This window comes from Phalacrocorax aristotelis, chromosome 3 (assembly GCF_949628215.1).
Source record: "Phalacrocorax aristotelis chromosome 3, bGulAri2.1, whole genome shotgun sequence".
NCBI classification, from domain to species: Eukaryota; Metazoa; Chordata; class Aves; order Suliformes; family Phalacrocoracidae; genus Phalacrocorax; species Phalacrocorax aristotelis.
In genome coordinates, this window is record NC_134278.1 from 45,970,105 (window position 1) to 45,983,485 (window position 13,381).

The window sequence follows — 13,381 nt, forward strand, 5'->3', positions numbered from 1 at the left end:
AGTTAACAAGTCCTCAAAACATTCCCCATCTCTTTGTTTAATCTCCTTTACAATAAAGCCAAAGGAAGAGAATTAAAAATCTTTGAAGTATATTAAACCTCAAAAGGCTCAGCCAAGTAGACTTAAAATAGTCACTTATTTTCCAAAACTGGTTTGTCGAGGAACAATAAAAGGAAGTAAAATTTATGGAGAAATTATACAGTGGATTTGTCACTTAAAATATCGTAACTGTCTCGGGGACAATACCCCATGCTGAGGATTAATGGTCCCTCCAGACCTTTGATTCACCAGCGCCTTTTCTTTGCCCTTGACAAATTGGATTTTTAGGAATGGGAAGGTCGCCTGGCCCATTGTCTGCCAGCCTTTCACTCCGCCTGATTATGCAGGAGGGTTAGGGAAAGGCTCCATGTGACCCTCTTGGATGGGACTCCGCAGCTGCTCGAGGAGCCAAACTCTCTCACCAAACTCTGCGCCCCAGAGCATCCCCCTGCCAAGGGGTACCCCTCCTTGCTCCCGTTGAAAAGCCGGCGCCCGCAACACCGCCGCGTCACTCTGCGGGCGGAGATACGCCTGTGCTCATCCTCCCCGCCGCCAGCCCCTCTCACTCCGGCCCCCTTTAAGTAGTTGGGGTTCCCGAGCGCTCGCACCCAGAGGCAGCGATGCAAACCAGCCGGGCTCCGGCCATCAGCGTGAGCGCCGAGAGCTGCATCCCGGCGGGGCTGCGCCTGGGCCCCGTGCCGGGCATCTTCAAACTGGGCAAGTACCTGTCAGACCGCAGGGAGCCAGGACCCAAAAAAAAGGTATTTTCCTACGGTCTCTCCTGCACCGCTGGACCTCGCTCTCTTTCGTTGACTCGGGGGAAGTCGGCTTGGGAGAAGAGCCTGCTCTACCCCCCCGCCCCCCCCCTCCGCCCTTCTCTCTTCGATCCTCCCTTCTTAGAGCGAGCCAGGAAAGGAAAGGGAAGCGTTTCCAGAGCGTCCCGAGATGTCTCCTCGTGTCTTTGCCAGGAAAGCCTGCCCGCCCGTGCCCGCTCCCCCCGCACCCCCGCGCCGGGGCCCCGCTATCCCGGCCGGCCTCCGCGGCGAGGCCAGGGCATCGGGGGCTCTCCCGGAGGAGAGGAGTCGCCCCCGCCTTGGACTCAGACGTGCTGAAAGCGCCGCCGCCGCTGCCCCCTGCCCGGTGCCGGCCCGTGCCGCCCGGTGCCCCGTGACGGAGGGCGATGATCCCGCCGCCCGGCCCCCGCCCCGCCGGGCTCCTCTCACTCGGGCATTGCACCTTCCCCGGCAGGGTCAGGACGTGCCACGGCTGGCTCCTGGAGCACCGGCGAGAGGGGGGCGTGCGGCTCTCACAGCCCCCCGGTTTTGTCCGGGGAAGGAGCAGGGGGAGAGGCAGAGGCACCGATTTATTTCTGCGTTTGGCTCGAGTTTGTGCTCCCCGCCCTCCATCCCCTTCCTCGGCCGCGGGTCCGGCGGGTCCTTTGGCCGGGGCCGGAGAGGGAGTGCGGGGATAGCGGGCCGGGGCTCCTCCGGGGGGCGGCGGCGGGGCGGGGGTCGCAGGTGCCGGGGCAGCACAGCGCCCGGCGGAGCGCAGCTCGGCCTCTCCGTAAACTGGCTCCTGGCCCCGGAGCCGCAAACAACCCGCAGACCCGGAGCGGGAGGGAGTGAGGGCGGGCTGGCTACCGGCGCCGGGGTCGGTGGATGTCCGAGCTGGGAAGGAGAGAGGAGGAAGCGGTGAAGGGTGCTCGCCCCGTCCATCAGGCTCTTCAGGGGGGCTGCGGATGAGAGCCTTCTTCCACCCCCCGGGCAGCCGCGGCTCACGCGTTCCGCTCGGATTTTTAATGCCCTTTAATTGTTTTTAAACGCTCTGCCAGCCCACTCAAATTTATTTCTCATCTGGCTCCCTTGGTTTCTCGCTTTAGACTGCTTTGTTCCGATGACTTTTATTGCACGGTCATTCAGGGAATGGGCACTTCATTTTCTCTTTGTATGGGCAAGCAGATTATGAAGTATGGGGCTACAGAGACTTTGTAGCTAAGCAGAATCCTCTCCCCTTTCTCCCTCCCCGTCTCCCAACAAGTCACCTATGTCGCAATTGTTTTGCACGGACTCAGAGGCTGCACAAACCCTTCCAAAAATATATATTAAAAAAAAAAAAAAAGCATCTTACCTGCGCATTTAATATAGCGTTAAGGTAAATGAGGCAGCTGCGACTGAACAACGTGCCTTTGGGCCAGTGCGACCCAAGGGAAAAATCCCATTTCCCCTGGCAGTGCTGCAGGTCCCCTCCGGGCCCGGGTTCTTCCATCCTCACCCCCGTCGAGCAGCACCCCCCTCCAGGCCAGCCGCAGCTCTCCCAAGGCCCCTGCGAATCGAGGAAGGTCCTACCCAAAGGTGGGTGAGGATGGAAGAGGCAAACCGAGATGCTGAGGCGGCTGCTTCCGAGCCGCGGTGCCCAGGCACCCGCCCGGTGTGTGAAGGCAGAGTGAGCAGGCAGGCAGGCAGCGGGACGGGTAAGCTTTTTGCCTTCTTTCTGCTTCGCCTCGCGTGGAAGTGACAGCGGTGCCGCCTGTCTTCCAGGTGCGGATGGTGAGAGGGGAGTTAGTGGATGAAGCCGGGAGCTCAGCTCTGGAGTGGATAGGGTTAATCCGGGCTGCCCGAAACTCCCAAGAGCAGACACTGGAGGCTGTTGCGGATCTGCCAGGAGGACAGGTACCCCACTCGCGGCTCCGGGCCGGCCTGGCACCGCTCTCGGCCACCTGCCTCCCCTCTCAAGCCTCCTGAAGAAGTTTCCTTTCTCCCCCTCCCAGATTTTCTACCGGGCGCTGCGAGATGTCCAGCCGGGAGAGGAGCTCACCGTCTGGTACTCCAACCCCCTGGCGCAGTGGTTTGACATCCCCGTCACGGCCACCCCGACGCACGACGAGAAAGGTACAGATGCGGGCATTCATTGCAGAGCAAGCAAATTAAATGGAACAAAACAACCCCTCTTTAACTGACACATTTGACGGGAGCTCAAACTGCGGTAGGCAAACGTGGGCCCTTCAAATCCGTGCCCTCAGAAAAATTAATGCCAGCACAGCTGCAGTGACTTCCAACCCGCCACCCTTTAAACTAAGACTCCATCTGCTTATATTTAAAGGGTGATCTATTAACTCGGTAGCGTATGGAAAGGCCCCCGTGCCTCGAGTCGTTCCGTCATCGGCACAGTTTAATGATCTTTTGATAGGCAAATGGAGTTTCTATGAAACAGAGCTAGTGTTGTTATGCGAGACAGCGATTTGGCTTCGTATGTTTCCAAAATACCGTTTCCACCTTGCGTGTTCCTCGGTCGGAGCTTCAGAGCCTCTTTTCGGGTTATCTTACGGACGGATTCAGATAGCCGAGTCAAAGCGGGTAGTGGGCAGTGCCTATAAATTAGGGTGCATTAGGTAAATATTAAGTCGGCGTCAAATTGCACTCAGATAAGGATATCTGAGGATATGGGAAAGGGAAAGAAACCCCTCTGGGACCGCTTGTTTCAATCAGCAAGCTGGTTCTCGGCTGTAATTACACCGATCCTAACAAAAATGGTAAGGTGGCAGCACTTAAAACGGGGGAAAAGAAGACGAACCCCCTCAGCCTTCATCCGTCGGGCTGCTCCGGCGGCGGGCGCAGGCTCCCGTTGACCCCTGGGCCCTCTCGCTGCTCCGGGCCCGGCGGGCGGAGGCCGGTTCCCGGCGCTCCCCGGGACGGCGGCGGCGGCTTGGCGGGACCTGCGGGCACTGGCTCACCTGGGGCTGAGCCCCGCGGCGAGGGGACCCCACCGGCTCCTACCCCAGGCAAGAAGATCCTTCATCCCGGCGGTGTCCCTGGGAAGGAAGCCAGGGCACGATCCGGGGAGAGTCTGAGCCTTCTCCACCCGTCAAGGCTGGCTGCTCCGCGGTGTAACCGGGATCCGGCCGGAGGGGTGACGGCCGAAACACCGGGCGCTGGCTCCTCACCTCCCATCCCACTCGTGCGATGCGCAAGAGCCCAAATCCCTCCTTGTACTAAAACTGTACCCGGAATGGAAAACTCTTGGTCACGTCTCTGTCCCCCCATCCCCCCACCTGCCCCGCCCCGAGGGCAGTGAGGGTCTGGGGCTGCGGAGGGTCACCCCCTCGAAAAGTCCGGCTCCGGCGAAGGTTCGGCTGCAGGAAGGAGGACAGGGTGCTGGGTTCTGCTCCCCCCAGCCCAGCAGCAGCCCTTGCCTGCGGATGGGCACCGGTGCTGCTCGGAGAAACGAGAACAAGAAAGGCTCCGCCGACCCCACAGGTTCCCGACTTAATTGATACGGACTCAGAATAACTGTGTCAAAACGCTGAAGCGCCCTTCTTTTAAGGATAGTACGCTGAAAAACAAAAAACAGGGCGGAAGAAATTCAAAGAGCTTTTTTAAACAAAACAGAACAAAAAAAAAACCTTTGGAAATCTTCTGAGTTTGATCCCATTTATTTGGGTTTACCTTGATGAGAAAGGGGTGTTTTTCGTTTCGTTTTTTTTCTTCCCCCTCCCCCCCCCCCGACCGATGATCGGTGGACTGGGGCTGAGCCTGGGACAGCGCCGCGCCGGGCTCGGTGGCGCTCGGGAAGCAGCCGGTCCCGGCCGCCCCGCCGGGCTTTTGCTGGGGACAACCGGGGCCAAAGCCCGCCGCTGTAGGTACCCGCGAAGGCAAACGGAGGCGGCAGGAGGGACCCACACGCCTTTCGGTCCGCACCGCTCCTTGTCCCATTTCCCAAGGCACGGCGGTGGGACCGCGGCCGTGGTTCTGCCTCCCGCGGTCCCCGCCCCACCCGGGCCCGGGCAGACACGCTCCCGCCTCCCACCCTCCTTGACGGGGCGAAAAATCACGTCCAACGACTTCGTAACGCTGCACGGCCTGGGACCGCCGCTCCACGGCAAGCGAGGAAGGGCTGCTCACGACGGCAAGGACACGGGCGACGAGACACACGCCACAGCGCTGGATCCTTCCACGCGAGTTTGCAGCCGCGTTTCCCACGGCGAGCGAAGTCTTCATGTTTCACCTGCGGCGGCCACCGGCTGGTCCCCGGCCCAAACAAGGCACTAAAAGCCCTCTCGGGAAGCCGGTGGAGGCCGGCGTGTCCACCTCGGTGCCCCGCCATCCCCGGTGGCTTGTACTCCACCTCACCCCCATGGTCCCCCAGAGGACCCCCCGAAACTTGAGGAGCTGGTCCCGGTCCTGGAGCGGCCTCTCGTTCCTGTGTGGCACTTGGCCTTGTCTCCTATAGAGTTTCAGGAGTGAGGGTCGGCTGGTGGGGGTGGTGGGGGTGGCAGAGGCTCGGGAGGGGTGCCTAGGGGCTTCTGGAACCTCTGCTCGGTGTATTGTAGTGACTGGGATGAACGAGAGAGAGAGGGATAGACATAGGCAGAAAAGAGAAGAAAGGAGAGAAGGGAGAGGGGAAGTGGAAAAAGGGGAGAAGAGAGAACGAAAAGGGAAAAAAGGAAAGAAGAAGAAAGGAGGAAGGGACGGAGGGAGGGAGAGAGGAAGGAAGGAAGAGAGAGAGAGAAAGAAGGAAAAGAAATTTTTTTTTTTTAAAAAAAGGAAGATAAAGGTACCCAGACGGACAGGTTGCCCTCAGAGGCAGCGTTTCACCGTCGAGGCTGGGGAGATGTTTCTCCCTGGGAGGACACTCCTGGCAAGCAAGGCCAGGAAGGGGGAAAGCGAAGCCGGTGCGGCCGCGGTGAGGGCAGTCGCTACAGCCGCGGCGACCGAGGTCTGTTCCGCTTGAGAGAAGCCGAAATGTTTAGGGGAGGGGGCACAAAGGGCATTGTCATCTGAAAGGGAACGATTACATATGGCCCATACATATCGGATATTGTCTCGCCGCGTAATGAGGGGCTCACGATCATTAGATTGGCCTTTGTTCGGTGCAGTCGACTCCCTGACATACGCTACCTCCTCTGCAAACGCCAACAGATGGGCCCCCCGACAGACGACTCGCGGCAGCAGCTGCTCCCCCCCGGCGCCACGTCCGCGGGAGCGCAGCCCGCACCCCGCACCGCACCGCACCGCGGGCCGGGGGGCAGGGGGGGCGGGCCGGGGCAGCGGGGAGGCGCGGGGAGGGATGAGCGGCCGCCGCTGACGGGCCCCTCCGCTTGCCTCCGCAGGGGAGGAGCGGTACATCTGCTGGTACTGCTGGAGGACCTTCAAGTACCCCAACAGCCTCAAGGCCCACGTCCACTTCCACTGCGCGCTGAGCCACGGCCGGCCCTTCCTCCACCACGACCACGGCCGGCCCGCCGCTGCCACGGCCTTCGGCCTCCCCGCCAAGGAGCCGCCGGCCGCCGCGCTGCGCGGCCACCCACCGCCCGGCTGCGGCCCGCGGGACGCCGTCAAACGGGAGGCCGCCGCCGCCGCCTCGCCGCCGCTCGCCAAGCCGGGGCTGCCCAAGAGGGCGGCGGGCAAGGAGGAGCAGGAGCGCGCCCTGGACATGAGCGTGGGGGCCGCCCGCGGGCCGGGCCCGCTGCTGGGGCCGGCGGGCGGCAACGGGCTGGCGCTCTGCCCCGGGGCGCGCTCGGCCTTCCGCCCCGCCGGGCCGCTGCGGGACGAGGCGCGGGGCGCCGCCACCCTCGGCTTCTCCAAGCTGCTGGGGGGGCTGAAGGCGGGACGCGCCGCCGCCGAGGCGCCGCCCAAGTGCGGGGCGCTGCCGGGCGAGGCCGGCCCCCCCCCTCCGGCAGCGGCGGCGGCGGCAGCGGCGGCGGCGGCGGGGCTGGCGTGCGGCGGCGGGCTGCGCGCCTTCCCGCTGCTCTCGCCCCTGGAGGAGGCCTCGGCTTTCCGTCAGGTGGAGCGGGGGCTGCCCGCCGGCGCCCTGCCGCCCGCCCGCTACCCGCCGCTGCCCGCCGGCGCGCTGGAGCGCTTCGCCCTGCCGCCCTTCGAGGGGCTGAAGGCGTACGCGGGGGAGTGCGGGCTGCCGGTCATGCCGCTCACCGTCTACAACGGGGAGCTGCTCTACGGCGCCGCGCCCTACTACCCGCTGAAGCTGCACCTCGGCGGTCTCCTCAAGTACCCCGAGTCGGTGTCGTACTTCGGGGGGCCGGCGGCGGGGCTGCACGCCGCCGAGCTGGGCTCGCTGGCCAGCATCGACCGGGAGATCGCCATGCACACGCAGCAGCTCTCCGAGCTGGCGGCCGAGAAGGGCCGGGGGCGGCTGGAGGCGCTGCCGGCGGGGGCGGCGGGGGCGGCCGGCGGGAAGCCCAAGACCGGGCACCTCTGCCTTTACTGCGGGAAGCTGTACTCCCGCAAGTACGGGCTGAAGATCCACATGCGGACTCACACCGGCTACAAGCCGCTCAAGTGCAAGGTCTGCCTGCGGCCCTTCGGGGACCCCAGCAACCTCAACAAGCACATCCGCCTGCACGCCGAGGGCAACACGCCCTACCGCTGCGAGTACTGCGGGAAGGTGCTGGTGCGGCGCCGCGACCTGGAGCGGCACGTCAAGTCCCGGCACCCGGGGCAGAGCCTCGGCAAGGCGGCCGAGGACAAGAGTGACTCTGGCTACGCGCACCCCGAGCAGGAGCAAAAGACTGACGAGAGCGACGTGGACGTCTGCTTCACCGACGACCAGAGCGACCCGGAGAGCGGCAGCAGGAACCGCGAGCAGTGATGCGGGAGCCGGCCGGGGCGGGGCGGGGGGCGGCCGCAGACCCCCCCCCTCCTCCCACTTACTCTGAGCTCCGGGTGGTCCCACGGGAGGCCGTGTGGCGGGGGGGCACGGGTAGCAGGCACCCGCGGGGCGGCCACGAGTGCGCGCCCGTCGCGGGCGTCCCCGGGCTCCCGCCGCTGCAGCCGCGGTGCCGGGAGATGGCGGGGGGACGGACGGACGGACACGAAACCCTGGCGGGCCCGGGATCCCACCGGCGAGGCACCGCTTCCCCAAGGGGGCCCATATTTCGGTGGCCATATTTTTTTATTGTACCTTTGTGTCGGAGAAATTGTGCCTTTTGGAAACGAGTTTTTTTTTTCTATGTGCTCTCCCGTCACTTGTTCCAGCGGCCCGAGCCGCGGGGCCCAGCAGCAGCCCCCGGGTCTGCAAGCGCTTCTGTACGCTTTATTTGACACCTCAGACATGCTTTCTCGGGTCCTAATAAAGCAATACCAACGGCTTTTTTTTTTTTTTTGGAAAGAAAGAAAAAAGAAAAAAAAAAAAGGCAACAAAAAGCCACACTTGCAGCACTGAAGAGGTTCGCGTATGCTAACAGGTGCACCATTTGATCAAGTTGCAATTATTTATAACAGATAATATTTGAGTAACAAATGTAAAATAAATATTGAAAAGCATGAATCTAAAAGCACGAACTATATAATTTTAAAGGAAATACACTCTCTGTTTGGTAGAATACAAATGTGGTGTATGTTTGTTTTCTAATGAATGATGTACAGTGGATACAGTATTTTGGTCTCGGTTCCAGTTTGTCATGCCATTTTTAAAAAAGAAAAAAAAAGAATAAAGTTACTGACAAACTACTGTTTGTCCAGTTGCTCGCTGAAGGGCTGTCAGCAGGATCTCTTGTGTCTCCGCGGCGCTTCTGAGGATCGGCAGCTCGGCCCAGATCCCTGGGCTGTATTGGGGGTCTTTGGGTCAAGCTCTACAGAATTTGCCCCTGAATATTTCGTCTGAGTATTTTCCTTCTCTCACTCAGCAAAACAAAGCAGCAAAACCCAGACAAAATCCATTGCGTTCTTCTCTATGCCTACGACTTTTGGAAATAACACTTTTTTTTTTTTTCCACCACAGGGCCAGAGCCGAGATGTTAAAGGCTGAACATTATCAGCCTGCATTACCTGTTTGTGTTCTGTCCAACGCGCCCCTTTTCGAAGGCTCTTCTCTAGGATCGTTGTTGCTTTTATCTAAGGGAAAAACCTCCTTCTACTGTTGGCCTGAGACGCGTTCAACTTCAAAAAGATTGTCAAGAAATACCTGTTTCCTCTTGCAAACCCTCCCGGTCACCTCGCGAAAGGCTGCAAGGCTGCCCATAGCGACCCGCCGGCTGCGCGGGTCGCCCCATCACCCCACTCAAGCCCGAGCTGGTGTTTGCCGTGGGAGCTTGCGCTGGGGCAGACGGAGGGGGCAGGGGGGAGCCCCGCTTTTTGATTTTGCGTAGCTCACAACTCTGAAGCAGGTGGTAAATCGCTTCGATAGATACGGACGGTTAGAAGGCTGTAAGTTTCCAGGCCCTATTTCAGTCCCGGGTGTAGGTGACGCAATGTAAAATACAAAGAAATTACTTCCCGCAGCTGAGAGAATCTCCGATACAAAACTGATCCTCCGTTTGCTCACTTAAACTTAAAGGTAATAGGACGAATAGGATTAAAGGTAGTAGAGCTAAAGGTAAAGCTTGACGGCAATAGGAAATGGGAATCAAATGCCAGGCTTGGATTTCCTTTAAAGGTTTGATTTAGACTCAAAAGCTGGAGGATTTAGCATTTTTTGTTTGTTTGTTTTCGGTCTGGGCTACTGCACTAAGCACCCACTGACTCGCTTCGCTTGTATCCCAGGACGCAAGTTGCGTTTCTGTCATGAAAGTAAATGGCAAAGGTCCCTCCTGCCGCAAGCGGGATCTTGTCGATCTGTCGGTGCAGTCGAAAACCCTGCTGTCACGCACAGCACCGGCAGCCGGAGCCGCCATCCGCTCGGCCGGCTCTGGATTTCCATATTTATCTGTTGCCTTCCCGAAGGCAGGCGCCCACCGCGGAGCTGCTGCCGGCAGAGGGGCGCCAGGGGCTCCCCGCCGTCCGGGCAAAGGGCAGAAAATAAAACTGTGATAAAGCTGCAGTTATTTATACGCCAGTGAAAATTGTAGGTTTTGATTAGAAGCGTCCCATCAAATGGCAATACTTGGGCCACCTTGACAAAAGAAGGTACTCCGGGCGGGCAATTGGTGTGAATTAACGGTCTGGAGATCTAAAAATTGATGCCGGCTTTGAGTGCAGAAATAAAATACAAACCAAATTAAGTATCACCAACGGCAGACAATCAAAGCTGAGAACACCACTCCCCCCCAAAAAACCTAAAACCAAAAAACCCAACCCAAAACCCAAACAACACCCCGCCACGTTTTGCCTTTTTTTTTTCTTTTCTCCCCCCCCCCCCCGCCTTTTTTTTTTAAGCTGCTGTGCAGCGGCTCACTCGAACTACAAAATACCGGGGGAGACACAGGGAGAAATTCTGTCACATTCCAGTTTCAGGGCGCCGCCCCTGCCACGGCCGCAGCACAGACGCGCGCCCCAGCACGGAGCCCACCTCCTCCGCGGGCCCGCCCCGGTGACCGGAGCTTTCCCGCCGCCGCTGCCCACCCCCAGCAGCCGGCCGCCCTCCCCGCCGCCCCGGGCGGCTCTGCCGGGCCCGGTGGGACCGGGCGGGGGGAGCGGGCGCGGGGTGCAGGTCCTGCGCGGGGGCACCGCGCTCGGCTGCGGCGCAGTATCGGCCGGCGGTGCGATGGGCTGCGGCAGCCCGCTCCTGGGAAGAGAGGGCTGGTTACTATTATTTTAAAAAATTTTCTTGTGTATTTTATTTTATTAAATTTTTAAAATTTTATTTAATTTTATTTTATTCGTTTTTTATTTTATTTTATTTTATTCATTTTTAATTTAAATTTAGATTTTATTTTTAAATTTTCTATTCTATTCTATTCTATTCTATTCTATTCTATTCTATTCTATTCTATTCTATTCTATTCTATTCTATTCTATTCTATTCTATATTGTTTTACTTTATTTTACTTTATTTTACTTTATTTTACTTTATTTTACTTTATTTATTCAGTTTGGTTTTATTTTATTCAATTTGGTTTTATTTTGTTTTATTGTCCAGCTTGGGCCAGGGACGAGGCGACAATGTTCTCCCGAAACCTCCGTGACCTGGGCAGCGGCGGAAGCCCGGGCTGCAGCAGCTCGGGCAAGAAGCAGGCGTGGAGCAGGAGCAGCAGCCGCCGCACCGGGGCTCCGGCACGGCCCCGGCACCGCGCAGGGCTCGCCCTTCCCCCGCCCGTCCGGGACCCCCCGCGCGGCCGGGGCCCGGACGGGCGGGGGGTCCCGGGGCGGAGGCGGGTCCCGGGGCGGGGGCCCCGTCGCCGCCGGCCTCCCCCGCGCCCTCCCGCAGCAGGGGCCCGGGCCGCCGGCGCGGACGCTGATTGGCTGAGCTCTCGGGCGGCCCGCGCCCCTATTGGCCAGCCCGAGACCCGCGCCGCCGCCCCGGGGCGCCGGCGGGGCCGGGGCGGTGCGGAGGGCTGCGGGGAGCGGCGGGCGGTGCGGGGCGGGGGGGGGGCCGGGACCGTCCTCCCGTGGGCGCGGCGGGTTCGCCTGTGGCCTGGTGGGCTGCAGCTCGCGGGGTCCTTAAGTCATAGGACAGTCATGGCGCTTCCCGCGTCCTTCGGTTCCCCTGGAGGGAAATTTGGGTCTGAAAGGAGATGGATAAACCTGAGGGTTGTAGGTCAGGCGCTGAGCTGATCGCAAGCCCGGCCTTGGCACAGCATGCTCTGGATTTTGCGTTCTGAGCATCTCTAGGTCTACCATCGCTGTTGGCTGGCTGCCGTAGTGACTACCATTCACAACTTGGAAAAAACCAAAAAAGAACAACCACCAGATTTAGTTTCTGAATTTGTAATTATTGATGGCTGCCGTAAAGCCAGTGAGTCCTCTGCATTTTACCATATGGAGAAAATAATTAACCACATTTACAGGAAAAAAAAGCTTTCTAGATGAGAAAAGCATACTGTTTTGATCCATGTGAAGTGGAAAGCATAGGCAGAAAGAATGGTGGTGAGGCTGAAGAAAAATTATGTCCGTTAACTATTACTCGTTGAGAGGTTTGTTTGCTCAAGGGCCATAGAGACAAGATTTTGCTATTTTATTTTCTATGGGAGAACTCAGGTTTTTTGAGTAAAGTTGAACAGAGAATAATGAATAACTGCATTTTGTGAGTGAAGAATAAGACTATTTGCTTGCTGGAAGTCAAAAGCAAAGAAGAATACATTATTAGAGACTAGACTAAACTAGTGAATGACCAAGCTGTAGGCAGGGTCTTACAGACCAGGGATCTAGGTCTTACTCCTCTAAACTCACTGAGTGGGTTTAAACACAAGACCTGAGTTGACAGGTTTAAAGAACCCATCAAATTACCTGATTCTGCAAAGGTGTTGAATACCTGCTCTTCCCAGTGAAGCTACTGGGACTGATCTTTGCCAAGCTCTCTGACATATAGGTAAGATGGATGCAGTCTGCTGTAATACAAATGAGTTTGGGTTTTGGACTGGGTGCTAGTACAAGACTCAGGCAGGATTTGATAACTTCTGAGCAAGGCAATGACTCTATATTCTTAAAGGAATATAGTTTCAAAGATTTTTGCATTAAGCTCATATTTTAAATTCACACACGCACAGATGTGATCTGATCAGAAACCCCTGCTACAGGTATGAAAACATGCATGTTCTTAAGGGTCCTTTTCTCAGTCCACAACTCTGATGTGGCAAAGAAATGATTTATTGATTCAGAAAAGCCTATGAATTCATTTCTGTGCATTCAGGCTGAAAATATTTCTATGAGACTGTTTTTCTATTTTCACTATAAGTTGTGTGCTTGGAAGTACACTTTGAAATAGTGGCTGTATTTGTAAGTTGAGTTTTCTATAAAAAACAAAAAAGAAAAAAAAGAAAAGACTCCCCAGACCTGCACCTGACGAAGTGAGGAGCAAGCCTTGGATTCAAACTTCCAATGTGACAAGGGGACATGGGGATGGGAGAAAATCTAACTACACTTGACTTCAGGTCACAGAATGGTGAAAGTCAAGGATTGTTTCTGATCTTTTTGTTTTCCTCAAAACTGTCTGAAAAGAATGATTTAAAACTTGACTGTAAGCAGTTACTTTCTGAATTATCACCTGAAGGTAAAGAGCAGCATGCCAAGGTCGGGCTTAAGCTCACTGGAGTTCATTGGACCGTAGCAGATAAAATCTAGGAGCAACAAAATGCTTTCAGGTATATTCAAAGTCAATCCAATGAGGAATGATTCCCTACAGCATGTCGGATGTTATAAACTTGTATTTTACAAGAAACAGGAGAAAGAAGTTTCTAAGCAACTAAAAAAAAAAAAAAACGTAGCTGAAGAAGTGGATCACTAGATCTGAGGTGTGTATTCAGCTATGTTTAGAGCTGATATTCTGAAATATTATGGAAAACTATGACTGAAGTTCGCAAGGCTTTTCTGTAGACTTGCAGCTGGGTGTGGTTTTTTGATGTTTAATGTTTCAAAGTTTTTTATCTGTTCTGCTTTGGAATGTATTATCCCATTTCAAGGCTTGTATTTATATTCTTCTTTTAGAAATTGTAGACTGCTTGCCCTTGAGGAGA

At 57.0% G+C, this 13,381-nt stretch overlaps 1 protein-coding gene across 1 annotated transcript; it reads left to right on the forward strand.

Moving 5' to 3' along the window:
* Window positions 1-659: 659 nt before the first annotated feature.
* PRDM13 (PR/SET domain 13) lies at window positions 660-7,641 on the forward strand. The gene is made up of 4 exons (XM_075089846.1): window positions 660-800; window positions 2,577-2,708; window positions 2,807-2,927; window positions 6,146-7,641. Exons 1-4 carry the CDS (start codon window positions 660-662, stop codon window positions 7,639-7,641), a joined length of 1,890 nt encoding a protein of 629 aa, XP_074945947.1.
* Window positions 7,642-13,381: the final 5,740 nt, after the last annotated feature.

Coding starts and splice junctions, on each gene's coding strand:
- PRDM13 (XM_075089846.1), top strand. CDS start 660: ATGCAAACCAGCCGGGCTCCGGCCATCAGCGTGAGCGCCGAGAGCTGC. Junction 2,709..2,806: donor CGGATCTGCCAGGAGGACAG/GTACCCCACTCG, acceptor TCCCCCTCCCAG/ATTTTCTACCGGGCGCTGCG. Junction 2,928..6,145: donor CCCGACGCACGACGAGAAAG/GTACAGATGCGG, acceptor TTGCCTCCGCAG/GGGAGGAGCGGTACATCTGC.